The sequence below is a fragment of the Acomys minous genome (assembly GCF_964271855.1).
Source record: "Acomys minous genome assembly, chromosome: 13".
Classification (NCBI taxonomy): Eukaryota; Metazoa; Chordata; class Mammalia; order Rodentia; family Muridae; genus Acomys; species Acomys minous.
The window spans coordinates 89977992-89991896 of record NC_140495.1 but is presented as its reverse complement, the minus strand read 5'-3'; the positions used below and the strand labels follow the sequence as shown (position 1 = coordinate 89991896).

The following is a 13905-nucleotide window of genomic DNA, read 5'->3' as shown; positions in this document are numbered from 1 at the left end:
CTCCTGCCTCTGCCTCCCAAGTGCTTCACTTTTACTTTTAAAACTGTCGCAGTACCTCTTTTTCACAGTATTCATTCTCAACAACGGAAAGCCAGCTTTATTTTTGAGGGTGCATAGGAACCCAGGCTCTTAGGCAAGCGCCGTATCACTGAACTACAGTGCCAGCACCCGAAAGCTTGTTTTCAAATAACTGGGCATGCTCACCCCTACCGCCGTGCCTCTCCCAGTCACCCGCTCCCACGCCGAGATCCGGAGCGCGAGTATCTGTGCTGGGGAGCGCTCCTTCTTCGGGTCTCGCCCCCTCCTCTCACTGGGTCTAGGAAACGTCTGGAGCCGAAGCCACGCCTCACCACGCCCCCTCGCCTCCATTGGCCGCCTGCATTGTCCGCTCCCTGGCCCTAGCGGTGATTGCGGCTCGTTTGTGTCAGTCCCCGGAGAGAGCGCGGGTGGCGAGCCAGGCGGCGGGACAGCCGCAGGTGGGGCCTGGAGCGGTGGCTAGACCGAGGAGGCACCGCAGCCCTGCGCGGGAGCCACGATGCCCCGCGGGGACTCGGAGCAGGTGCGCTACTGCGCGCGCTTCTCCTATCTTTGGCTCAAGTTCTCTCTCATCGTCTACTCCACTGTGTTCTGGGTGAGTGATCCAGATGGAGCCTGTGGATCCAGGGTCGGAGACAGATTATGGGACGGTGCCCTCCATGCTCCCCTACACCCGACCCTGGGTTGGGTCCAGTTTCAAAGCTCCTTAGGGAGGCCACTGGGAGTGCACGGTAGCTCCTCGCCCTATTCACTTCCCTGGGAACCGGGATATTGTGGCGGCCCCAGCTCAATTCGATTTCAGCTCTCCAGTTCTCAGCGTTAGAGCCAGTTGCCCTCAGGACTCCACTTTGTCTACCCGTGCTGCTGCTCACCTAAGAGCTCTTATCTGATGGGCTCTAGTTCGCCAGCCATGTCCGCTGTGCTGCACCGTAGACGGTGGGTACGATGTTGACCGCGCCCACCACGCCTGTGCCTGTAGTGTATGACTCTCCATCACCCTGGTGACAGAAGGCCAGCTTTTGTGCTTGTGGTCACCTGGATTCCCAGGAGTGGTCCCTGCAGTTACTTTCCCTCAGGTCAGGATGCTTCCCTTGGGCGCGTTGCTTTACTCCTTGATGGAAGGAGGGTGCGCTTGCCTTCTTGTTGGAGTGGGACATTACACTAGACGATGCAGCGGCTCCCAGGTCGTGTTATTATTTCCATTGCCCGCGGAGGATTGGGACAGCAGTGGTCGTGCACAAGGATGCCTTAAATACTGCCCATCACTTTCTAGCTTAGAGGTTTGGGGAAGTTCCTTCATTTCTCCTATCATAGTTTTCTCATCTGTAATTGAGACAGCAATTATTAAACCTTTGGATGGTTGTGGAAATTAAGTGAGGTAGGCCAACATGAGACCACAGAGAGCTCAAAAAATGGGAGATAATAATATTGTTGTTGATATTGTTTGAGGCAGGGTCTCTCTATGTACCTGCCTTTGTAACCCAAGTGCTGGAATTAAAGGCATGTGGCACCATAGTTATTATTATTGTTGTTGTGACAGGGTCTTAAAGTTTCTCAGTCTAGCTAATGGTGTGTGTGTGTGTGTGTGTGTGTGTGTGTGTGTATGTATGTGCTCATTTGTTTTGAGACAGGGTCTTATGCACTTCTGGCTAACATAGAGCTTGCTATACAGCCCAGGCTAATCTTAAACTCTTAGTACCATATTTTTCGGACCATAAGACACACCCTAATCTCCCCCCAACACACACACTTTTGGGGCAGGGAAGTATGTCTTATGGTCTGATTGCTGTTTTTACTGTTTTTCTGCTCTGAAAACTGGGTGTGTCTTATGGTCAGGTGGGTCTTATAGTCCGAAAAAGTAATCCTCCTGCCTTAGCCTCCCAAGTCCTGGAATTACATTTGCAAGACACCATGTCTGGCACCATTAATGTTATTATGGGCAAGGAATCAAGACGTGAATGGTCTAAGCTAAAAAGTCCCAAGGGACTTTTTTTTTTTTTTCCTTTCAGACAGGGTTTCATGTCATTTAGGCTGGTCCCAAACTCACAGTGTAGCTGACCTTGAACTCCTGATCCTCCTGTTTCTACCTCCCACACACGGGGTGCTGTGAACACAGGACTGTGTCAGCACCCCTGGCTCATCAGGGCATTTGAAGAGATGGCTCAGAGGTTAAGAGCACTGACTGCTCTTCCAAAGGTCCTGCGTTCAATTCCCAGCAACCATATGGTGGCTCACAACCATCTACGATGAGATCTGATGCCCTCTTCTGGTGGGCAGGCACACATGCGAGCAGAATATGTATAAATAAATATTTAGAGAGAGAGAGAGAGAGAGAGAGAGAGAGAGAGAGAGAGAGAGAGAGAGAGAATAGCTGGACAGCAGTCTAGACATGAGGATAGTTTTCCACAGGCCAGCTGTATGATCACCTGTCCAAAATAGACCCCTGCCTCCAGTGTGTACCTAAGATGGGCATGTCTGAAGATCCCAAGGGGTCCCTGAAAATAAGTTCCCCTCTCCTCCCCTCCCTTGCTCGTCTTTCTCTTTGCCTTTCTTGTCTTCCTCAGGTCCTCACTGTGTTTCTTCTGTCAGCTGGCAGGAGCTGCCGGGCTGGCCATTAGGACTGACCCCTCTGGGAGGCGACCCTGCTGGCAGTCAGTAGATCTTGGTTCTAGTCCCGCTATGCCCTGGACTCACTGGCATATCGTATGCAAATGATTTTTCTGTTTTGGGGCCCAGAACTTTTGGGTCTTGTCTTTGGCTAGCAGCTTCCCAGCCCAGTTCTCTGACTCCAGGTACCCTGAAAGAAAGATAAAGCAAGCATCGTTCCTAGGGCCCCAAGGGTAGAGGGTAGAGCCGAGACTTGGGGTCTACGTAGTAGGGAGACTGGAGGTTGGGGTAGGTGATCTGAGCTGCAATTCACAGGCTCTGACCCAAAGTTGCATCAGAATGAACTGGGATGTTCCTGGGAAACCACAGTGGTTGTCTCAGCTTTGTCTTGCCTATAAGTCAGAGACAAAAGAAAAGGCTTAGGTAAAGGGTGGAGGGTGGGGTCCCATTCCTTCTCCTCCTCCCTTTCCGTACGTAACAGTCTCTTCACAGCTCCCCCCCCCCCTTTTTTTTTCACCTGTAAAATGGAAAAGTGTTACACCCTGCCTTGCACCCTACAGCATCCCCTTTTAGGACTAGTGATGGAAGAGGGAATTAGCAAGAGCTATGTGAAGATAAACTGTGGCTGGGCCTCGTGGTGCAGGCCTGTAATCCTAGCTGTCAGGAAGTTCAAAGCCTACTGGCACTACAGAGTGAGTTTAAGGGCAGCCTAGGCAACTTAGTGAGACTCTGTCTCAAAATAAAAAGGACCAAGGATGTAGCTCACTGGTAGAGTGTCTGCTTAGCATGCAGGAGGCTCTGTGTTCAATCCCCAGCACCACGGGAAACCCCTAGAAATATCATCAAAACCAAAGGTAGGCACAGTCACATGAAATCCAGCGAGCTTGCAAGGTGAGAGTCGCTGTCCCTTGCAGACCCAGAGACGCCTACATTGGCTCTTGCTCTGGCTTTCTGGAGGCTGAGCCAGGACCCAGAACTTGGAACCTTTTCTCTTTTGCCAACTGAGCTTGTCGTACTCCCACCCCTGGCAATATTTCTGCTTAAAAATATCTCCCCACCCAAGGCTGCTGGGGCAGCTCCCTGTACCACAGTGTGACTGCTGGGTGGCTGCTGCTACAGGTTAAGTAATTTGTCTGGACTGAATTTACTGCTAATTGAAAACCATTTACAGAAAAACCCATTAGCTCAGTGCCATCTCCTGCCCCACCCTGGCAAGAGGACGGGTTGGGGCAAGGGTTACTCACTTAACAAACTGGAAGTGTGAGTGAGTGTTTGCATTTCTGTCTTTAAAGAAGACAAAGAACAAGGTGGTGGTGGTGGCGGTGGTGGCGGTGGTGGCAGTGGCAGCAGTGGTGGTGCACACCTTTAATCCCAGCACTTGAGAGGCAGAGGCGTGTGGATCTCTGTGAGTTCGAGGCCGGCCTGGTCTACAAAGCGAGTCCAGGACAGCCATGGCTACACAGAAAAACCCTGTCTCAAAAACCAATAAACAAACAAATAAATAAGCAGGTGGCTCTTCCCCTCCCTCTCCTGCCTTGCCTTAAACAGAGAGGACCTCTGCTACTAGTTTACTGTAATTTTTTTTTCTGAGGTATCTGAGGCAAAGGATGGCCTAGGCACAAACATGCATATGCAATGTATAATACTTACATAGTCTCACACTGCACGGAGAACTTCACCTTTTCACTTAATGGCTTTTTTTTTCTTTATTCTTTTTCTTTTTCTTTTCTTTTCTTTTCTTTTTTTTTCTGAGACAGGGTTTCTCTGTGTAGCCTTGACTGTCCTGGACTGGCGTCACTTAATGCTTTTGTTTGGGAGGCAGGGTCTCAGATATCTTAGGCTGGCATGGAATTCACTAAGTACCTCGTGGTTGTTAGAACCACAGGTGTACACCACCACACCCAGTTTTTTATGATGCTAACTATTGAACTTGGTGCATGGTGCAGGGCTTGGTTCGGGCTAACCAAATCACCAGGACTCCACTCAAAGTAAAATCTTTGTAAATTTTAGATATCTGCCAGGGTACGTCTTTTACTTACTTACTTACTTGTTATTGTGTGTTTATGGTGTGTGTGTGTGTATGTGTTGCAGGTACCATATCTTGCATGTGGAGGTCATAGGACAACTTTTTGGAGTTGGTTTTCTCCTTCCACCTTTTTGTGTGTTCTGGGGCTCGAGACCACCTTGCAAGGCCCCTCATGGACCTGCCTCTTTCTATGTGGTGGTCTTACAGACTTCACTCTGGGCTGTGCCAACGTTTTATTTAATCTGGGTGCACCTTGGGAATTCTGTGGTTTCCAATCTGAATCACCTAGACTGATGCCCCTGGCCCACACTGAGGGGGCTTCTTGAATGGTGTGCTTAGGATCACCCCACAGAGCTTACCTGAGCCCCTACGTTCCTCTTCAGCTCTGTGTCCCCTGCTCCTCCTCGTCATGTCACCATGTTGTCACTGTAAGTCTCCTCCAGAGGCACCCAGAACCTCTTCTTCCCATAGGCAGGGTGAACTATTGCAACACACGAATCCCGAGACCACAGGGACCACACCTCTAATTTTAGCATTGCCCCGAATGTTCTGGAGATCTGTTTACACGATGCTTTTTTGCTTTTTCTCGCTGGGCTTTGGGCTCCTGGAGGCCAGGGGTGTGCCTCACTCTGAATACCAGCTTAAGGTTGAGCATTGCAAAAAAAAAAAAAGGAGGAGGGGAGCCTAGGGCATGAGCGTGATGGAAGTTCACCCGTACCCACCAGGCCAGGATCAGACCTAGGACAGAGCTGAGCCTGGCAGCTGTGTCTGCTGCCCTGCTGTTGGCCAGCTTTTGGGGCTTTTTGAACTTGAAGTGGGCTAAGTCGAACTTACAGTCAGTCACTGGCTCTCTCTCGAAAAAGCCAAGCCTGTTGGCTCTCTACTTGGGTCAGGTTGTGTGCAGTCATGTTGAGGAGTCAGGAACGGAAGAACCCAGTGTGGTGGTGCCAAGTGGGGAGGCCAGTAGGTGGTAGAGGTCATGAGTGCAGGAGGAAATAGGAACAAGCACTACCATGCCCATTTTTTGTTTGTTTGTTTGTTTTGGTTTTTGTTTTTTTTAATGTGGTGCTAGCGATCAAATCCAGGGCAGGCCTTGTGTGTGCCCAGTGAGCATTCTGCCACCTGTGCCTGCACTAGATCACCCCCACCCCCACCCGCCAGTGTACATCTTTCACTGCCTCTGAGTGTGAACTCTGCACCCGGCTACTCCTAGGAGGACTTCCCCGGGCTTCTGGGGCTTTATCTGTGAGCTGGTCATTAGAACAGAACACGCCCAGAGTTGCTCAGGGCTGCCATGAGTAAGTGGACTGATATGTAAACGAGCTGGGAGCTGGGGGGGCGGGGGGGGGGTGGCTGGCACTGCAAACACTCCACTCCTTATATACACAGGGCACTGCCTAGCACCCAGCCAGGTGCTCTCCATGGCCACTCTGGGAGGCTGAGAAGGGTCCCGAAAGACCTGCTGGGATCCAGAAGAAGTCAGAGCCTGTCGTAAAGCAGGGAGCTGCTTCAGAACGCTCCCCCTTACCAAGAAATAGGTGTTTGCTCACAGCCTTCAAGCCCTCCCACTCCTGTACTCACCAGGTGGGAGGGAGGCGGTCTCTTGGCTAGGAGCCATCCTCCTCCAAAACCAAAGGGGTTTCTTGACAGATTTATATTGCTATTTGAGACAGGGTACCTAGCTCAGGCTGGCCTGGAATTCTGGGTGATATTTTTGCCTCAGCCTTTAGAGTGCTATGGTTACAGGTGTGTGCTTTCACAGCAGGCTCTTGCAGATTTTTATTTTTGAAAACAAGCTCTGGTTTGAGGAAAGCAAACAAGTACCTGATTTTTTTCTTTTTCTTTCTTTTCTTTTTCTTTCTTTCTTTTTTTTAGATCAAGTAATTTAGAAAAACATCATGAAAATAATAATTTACCTTTGATCCTCTCCCAGGACAGGACCTCTGTCATGTATTGATTAGTATCTGTCTGGACACCTTGTGCTTATGCAGATAATTTACTTCTTTCTTTCTTTCTTTCTTTCTTTCTTTCTTTCTTTCTTTCTTTCTTTCTTTCTCCTTGGTTCTTTGGGCAGGGCCAGTTTCATATTCCGGGCAGGTGCTTCAAAGAGAACAGAGTGAAACCCAGCTGAAAGCCAGTGGCCTTCATCTTGGAGAAATCGGCTGTGCTTAATGGGCTATAGGGGAGGGTCCACAGCCTGGGCCTGGGCCCCCCTCAGCCTGAGGCAGGGTGAGGCAGGATTGCGGCCCTCCAGTGCCCCTGTTATACAAAAGAGCAGCAAACGTCCTGGAATTCTGCCCAAGGCCCCTCTCTCTCCTGCACAGTCACCACCTCAACCTGCAGGATCCGACCTAGCGCCTATGACTTTGGTTCTGAAGAAACAGGCAGAGCCACAAAGCCTTCCTTCTCCCTCTCTTCTCTCTGGGTGACTCATAGGGACACCCTGGGGTGGGGCTCAGAGGAAACCAGATAAGGGACTGATCTTGGAATTCCTGTGCCAGCCTCTTCCACCTGTAGGCAAAGATGACTTTCTTGGTGAGCTAGGTCACAGGGCACTGGGAAGAGGTTTTCCCAGAGAGGACTTAGCACCTGAGCTGGTTTGGGTTGACTCCTTGGTTGGGGGCAGAAGGCTCTAGGTTAGACCAGCTGTTCTTTATAGGGTAGGTAGGCATGGTGGTATCGTCATTCATTCTGGCAACAACAGATTGGCGCCACTTGTATGCCAGACACCGATAGGACAGGAAACTACCATGAACAAGAAAGGCTTTCGGACAGACCCTTACGTGGACATACCTGCTAAGGGGGGAGTCGGGGAGTCAGTGAGAAGGGCTAGGAGTTCCTATTTTAGGTGGTGTGGTCAAGGGAGGCCTTAACTAGGAGTTGGCATTTCAGCTGACACTGCAGGTGACAAGGAAAGATCAGTGGCAAGCATCCCAGACAGGCAGGGTGCTAAGTTCAAAGGCCCCAAGGCCCACATGTCAAGGGAAGGCTGGAGCCTAGAAGAGGAAGCCAGATGTGAGTGGCGGGGGTGACAGGGACTTAACTGTAGATGGGGTTTAGGGTCAGGGTCACTGAGAGGGGAGGTTCTATTGTCAGGTCTGCTGGAAGGCACATCCAGGGAACACTAACTAGGTCAGTGTCAGCTTTTCTGGGTGACCTGGGAGTAGGACCGCTCCTCAGGGCTTTGAGAGGCTCCTGTAAAATTAAGGCTTTAAGAACCCCTGGAATGTTCAAGCCTCTCGCCTTTCTCAGAGAGAGAGAGAGCTGGGGGTGTGAGGTGAGCTGAGGAGCTGAAGAGTCGGTCATGTTGGAGGAGGCTGGTTTCCAAGAAGCTCTGTCTTCTAGTACAGGTGGCATGGCTGTGGCTTCTAGCTGAGAGGCCCAACCCGCCGGGAGTGACTGGTCACAGGGGAATGGGTCCTTCCTGTCTGTAGTAGTTGCTTGCTTTCTTTGCTGTGCTGAACATTCCAACAAAAGCAATTTAGAGAAGCAAATGTTTATTTTAGCGCACAGTTCGAGGGGTGCAGTCTGTCTGTCATGGGGGCAGGGGAGCTGAAGGCTGCTGGGTCACATTACAACCGTACTCAGAACTCAGAGAAATGGACAAGGCATTTCTGGGGACCCAGGGCAGGGTCCACATGGGCCAGTGGTGTCAGAAAGGTGGTTGTCAACATGGTACACATCTCTGAGCTAGACCTCTAGGCCAAGGCAGGTTTGACAGAGAAGTCTAAGATGTCACCACTGGTTCTTAAGGCTCACCTGCAGAGAAGACAGAATTTGTAGTCAGCTGACAGTAGCCAGTGTATGCTACACCCTTCGAGCAGAGCTATGGGAGTCCTCAGGACGGAAGGGTTTGTAGGGCTGGGGGTCCTGGGGAGAGGGTCCAGTGTGAGCCTGGAAGGAGTAGTGTGTGAGAAGGCACTGCCCATCCATGCCTCACCCCTGTGAAAGGCAATAGGTGCCCTCTTTCAACAGCAAGGAGCCCTGCAGCACAGGCTAGGATGGCAGGAGGCAGAAGGGCTCAACTCTGTTAGGTGCTAAGTTAGACTGGGAAGGAGAGAGAGTCTATTTAGCTGTGCGACAAGAGACAGGTTGGGGATAACTCTCTGTCGCGCGCGCACACGTGTGCGTGTGTGTGGTGTGGGTAGGTGCATGTGATACCACACCCTTGTGGAGGTCAGAAGGCGACTTTGTGGATCTAGTTCTCTTCTTCCATCTTTACCTGGAGTCTGGGGACTGAGCTCAGGCCATCAGACTGGCTTGGCAAGCACATTTAGCTGCTGAGCCAACTTGTTAGTCCTTGCTCTTCAGTGTTCTCTTTTGTTGAAAGGAGGATTGCCTTTGTGTGTGTGTGTGTGTGTGTGTGTGTGTGTGTGTGTGTGTGTGTTGGGGTAACTGTCGGGTCTATGGCCAACAGTCTCACCAGACACCCTGACTGCAACCCCTTAAGCTTCCTTTCATCTTTCTAGCTTCTCGGAACAACCCTGTGAACCGGGTAGGATGGGGATGGTACCCCATTTTACAGATAGAAATACTGAGGCCTGAGAGGGGAAGTAAGAGATTCATTTGGGACCACCTTGGGTATCTGTCTCTGAGATGAGACAGAGCTATTTCACTGAGAAAACAGTGTCTACTGTGTGTCTCCTTCTTTCTAAAAGGGACTTCCTTACCAGGAGATGTACATGTGTCTTGACCCTGCAAGAGAAATCAATTTTTGCTTTATGTGTAGAACAGCCTTGGCAGAAGGAGTCTGTTTTTCTGTATTAGAGCCTTCCCACTTCCTGTCCAGGACAGCTGTGTGTCTGTTCCAGAATGGGCACTCCATGTGTCTTCCGGGATGGTCACATGGCCTCTCTTTGCTACTTCCCGGCCTTAGGGTGGGTGCTCTGGGCTCTCCAGGTGCAGCATGGAGCCTTCAGCCGTGGCTGAAGTCACAGTCACATCTGACTCACTATGTGCCCTGGTGCTGTGCCAGGACCCTGTGCAGCCGTGGGAACGATGTGGGAGTGGGTACCCAGCTCAGAACAGTTTGCTGGGTGCAGCGGAGTGGGGTGCTCATTCCTGAGACTGGGCATTTTCCAGGGTCAGAAGAGGAAACCTTCTCCTTGCTAGAGGCCTCCCTGCCCTAGAGGTTTTCACAGACCCACACAGCCACGCCCATCCTCAGTGGATCTGGGGAGCCTGTATGCTAGGCCCTGTCACTTCAAGTTAGGGCCACATTACATCCACAGGTTCCATGGCATGGGGGGTCAACTTCTCCAGGTGAATTTCCCCCCTTTAGGATGGTCATAGTCATATCACTCAACTCCTAACATCTTTGGGGGATATGTATATAAATTTTCTTTGGACCAGCCCAGGACCTGTTTCTGATTTCTGGCCAGTTCTTTCCCCTTTTTTCTTTTTTTCTTTTGGAAAACAGGGTTGAATGTAGCCCAGGCTACCCTGGAATTAGCTATGTAGCTGAGGATGAATTCCTGATCCTGCTTGCACTTCCCAAGTATTGAGATCAAAAGTGAACATCACTGTGCCCCTCTGGCGTTGGGGATTGGTGAAGCTAGGGCTTCTTGCATGCTAGGCAAACACTCTACCACCTGAGCTCTGTCCTTAGCCCCCTAAGCTTGATCCTTTGCAGCCAGGAAAACCCCACCCAACCCCCACGCTGCCCGAGTCCGCATCCTCCTTCATTGTCTTTGTGGGGCTAACAATGCAGAGCTCTTCCGCCTGTCGCTCCCTGGTCAGCTGCTTTCTAGACAAGTTTGCATTTTGCGCGCGTCCTCCCCCTTGGGAGCAAATGTTTGTCCCTGCTCTGTTCCTGTGAGAAGGCCGCTGTGAGCGGGACGGTTGGCTGCTGACTTAGTGTCTGCTGCAGGTAGCCGCTTTTGTTCTGCAGGGGCCACTTTCTTCTTCCAGGTAGCCCTGGCGGGTGGGTCAATTGTTCCTCAGCTTGGTGGCAGAGTCCCTCATCAAACGTTTCTTTGGTGGCTGGGAACTTTGGATCCCCTGAAAGCTCGGGATGGGAAGAACCTGGGTGCTGGAATAGGGGTGATAGCCCCCTGGGGCGGAGGCTGCCGCTCTAGCAGTGTGGGAAAGGAAGGCGCAGGCCGAGAGCCCGAGTGACTGAGGCCCCTGGCTGGGTCCCATCAGGCTCCCTGGAGTTACAGGAAGCAGAAACGGAACCAATTTTGCTGTCCTGAAAATGGTTCTTTTTCATTTTCTGCAGTTTTTTTTTTTCGGGGGGGGGGCGGGCGGGGAAGGGGGTGCGGAGAGGATTTGCCAGGGCGTGAGAACTCATATGCCTGAGGAGGAAGGGCAGCCTTCAGCAGGGAGACAGTTGGCCTGGGAGCTGGGAGAACTGGGTCACGGCTGCTGACCAATGGCTAATTCACTGACATTGTGGGAGGAGTCATCACTGTGCCTCAGACTGCCATCTGCGACACATGGGGGTTGGGCAATTTTGGTATCTGTGTGCTCATTCTAGTGGCCACATCACGGTGCTGTGGCTCATGTGTGTAGTGGGTGTGATTTGCTCTGAGGGGGCTGGGCAGATGGCTCAGTGGGTAAGGGCGCCTGCGACTCTTCTAGAGGACCCAGGTTTGGCCCCTAGTATTCACATTGGGCGGCTCACCACGGCCTGTAACTGCAGCTCCAGGCATCCATCTTTCTCTCTTGGGTACGCCATGCATGTGGCATACACACATATATTCAGGCATATACACGTCGAACAAATACTTTTTTTTTTTTTAAAGAAAATAACTAAATACCTTGAGTCTTTGATTTCACAGATGTTGGTTGGGTTAGGTCCGGGACTGTTGGGGGGGGGGAGGGAATCACCATTTTAAAGAAAAATCCCATCCTGCAAGGTGGCTCCTGCCTGGAATCCTAGCATTCTGGAAACTAGGGAGGTAGGATTACCAATTCAATCCAGGGCTACAGAGAGAAACAAAGACTCTGTCTCAAAACAAACATAAAATGAAGCAGTAATAACAAATATATATGTAAACATATATGTTTTATATGTACATACTATGTTTACATTGGCCATCTGCTTGTACTTATTAGTTATATGTATATATAGTGTATGTATATGTCTGTAAATATGTATGTATATGTACACATGTATATGTATATACATATATGTATATATACACATAAATGTTTGTATGCATGTATCTATACATACATATACATACATATATAACTAATTGATACGCACAACAGATGGCCAATGTGGACATGGTAGGAGGCCAGCTGGAGCTTGGGACACATGGAAGTCCCCAGTGACTGCGGCTGACTCTTTTAGGGACTTTGTTAGTGTCTGCGGACTCTCTGAAAGAGTGGAGATTCTTAAGTGTCACAGTGGGTCACAGTTTACAAAGGAGGATGGCCATTCCATTTCTGTTTTATGGTGGAGGGGAAGCACAACGCTCAGAGGGGGACCTGGCTTTCCCGGCATCTCACAGCCTCTGAGCAATGCGCTTGCTCAGGCTGACAGGCTCAGAGCAGCTCCGTCTGTGGGAGGGAGGGCTCAGGTAGTGTTCACAGCGCCCTCTCTTATCTATCTTTTACACTGTAGCACAGGCCTCTTGCCTCACCTCAGTCCCCAGCAGTAGGCTATGCAGGCCGGAGCCGCCACACCCGCCTTGAGTTTGCTTTTAATTTTCTCATAGCAGAAGAGGAAGGCTAAGGTGCCAGGCCGTCTCCTCTCTATTCCTCATCCCCAACCCTTTGCCTTCTTACTGACCCCCTTCTCTCGCTTCCTTAGAGCCCTCAGTGTTTTGTTTCCTGGCCCCGTGTGTAATAGGGAGGTTCCTGTCACAGCCTGTACTTAGCTCCAATTGGAAGTTGGTGAAGTCTCCAGTTTGGCCATTAATTTTGGACCAGAGGAGGCCACCCACCTCCGGTCCCTGCCTGTCAACCCTGACACTTCCCTGCCAGTGCTCGTATGTTATGGGGCCTGAGCCCTGCAACTGACTTCCTGGAGAGCATGGGGCATGGGCCTTCCCCACCCCCTTTCTTTCTTTCTTCCTTTCAAGACAGGGTTTCTCTGTGTAGCCTTGGCTGTCCTAGAACTAGCTCTGTTGACCAGGCTGGCCTCAATCTCACAGAGATCTACCTGCCTCTGCCTCCTGAGTGCTGGGATCAAAGGTGTGCACTATGGGTAAGGTAAAAGAGTGCCATAGTGTGTAGCTCGGACCGCCACCTAGAATCAAGAATTCTGATGTTTGGCCATTGCAGAGGAAGTTGTACATGTCACTTTTGTCTTCGCTGCTTTTCTATGGCTGTAATGAGACTCCATGACCAAAGCAACTTCTAGAAGAGTCTATGCTGGGCTTATAGTTCCAGATGGGATACAGTCCATGACTGCAGAGTGGAGGAGGCATGCTGTCGTTGAGAGCTCACATCTCAAACCATAAAGTCTTTTGGAACCCCAAAGCTTGCCTCCTTCAGTGATAAACGTCTCCAGCAAGGCCATGCCTCTTAATCCTTCCCAAATACCCACCAAGTGGAGATCAAGTGCTCAAGTGCCTGAGACTGACTGGGGAATCTCGTTCCAACCCTCAGGATTCATCTCTCTGCCTGGAATTAACCTTGGAAAGGTTACAGCATAGCTATGGTGGGAAATTTGTTTTGTTTTCTGACACCTGGCTTAGATTTTGAGGCGTGTGCCTCAGAGTAGTGCTACATGATTGCAGGAAAGAAGTAACGTTTGTGGAGCACCTGATGGACGCCCAGAACCCAGGAGTGTCGTTTCTCTTCAGGGGTGTTGTGGTTACACAGTCATTGTGAGCTGACTGGCTGACCACTTTCCATCTGGCTTTTGTGGTTAAGAAAACATGGTGTGTGGAGAAGCCACCCCACTTCCTGTACATAGACGTTGGGGACTGTTGGTGTCTTTATCTGTATTTATTTAGTCTTTTCGAGATAGGGTTTCTCTGTGTAGCCTTGGCTGTCCTGGACTCGCTTTGTAGACTAGGCTGGCTTCAAACTCAGAGATCTGCCTGCCTCTGTGTCCCCAACTGCAGGGATTACAGGCGTAAGCCACTGTACCTGGTGGCATCTCTACTTTTAAAAATCTATTTTATTTTACCTTTTCTTATATCTCTACCTCCCTTCCAACCCCTCCCCCCAGGTAGCAGAGGGGAAAAGGTTAGGAGGGAGGCGGGGCATAGCTCTCTTTAGCTACTTCCTGCTGTATAAGGGTCATTAGGTTCCTTGGGGCAAGTCCAATCTTTGTT

The 13905-nt window shown here is 50.6% G+C and overlaps 1 protein-coding gene across 1 annotated transcript in view; it reads left to right on the top strand.

Annotated features, from left to right (window-relative positions):
* Positions 1 to 402: 402 nt before the first annotated feature.
* Positions 403 to 13905, top strand: part of TSPAN15 (tetraspanin 15) — a 40164-nt gene continuing 26661 nt past the window's right edge. Inside the window, exon 1 of the mRNA XM_084751985.1 lies at positions 403 to 631. Within this exon, the coding sequence (XP_084608111.1) occupies positions 536 to 631 (96 nt within the window). The 5' untranslated portion in view covers positions 403 to 535. The remainder of the gene's footprint in view (positions 632 to 13905) is intronic.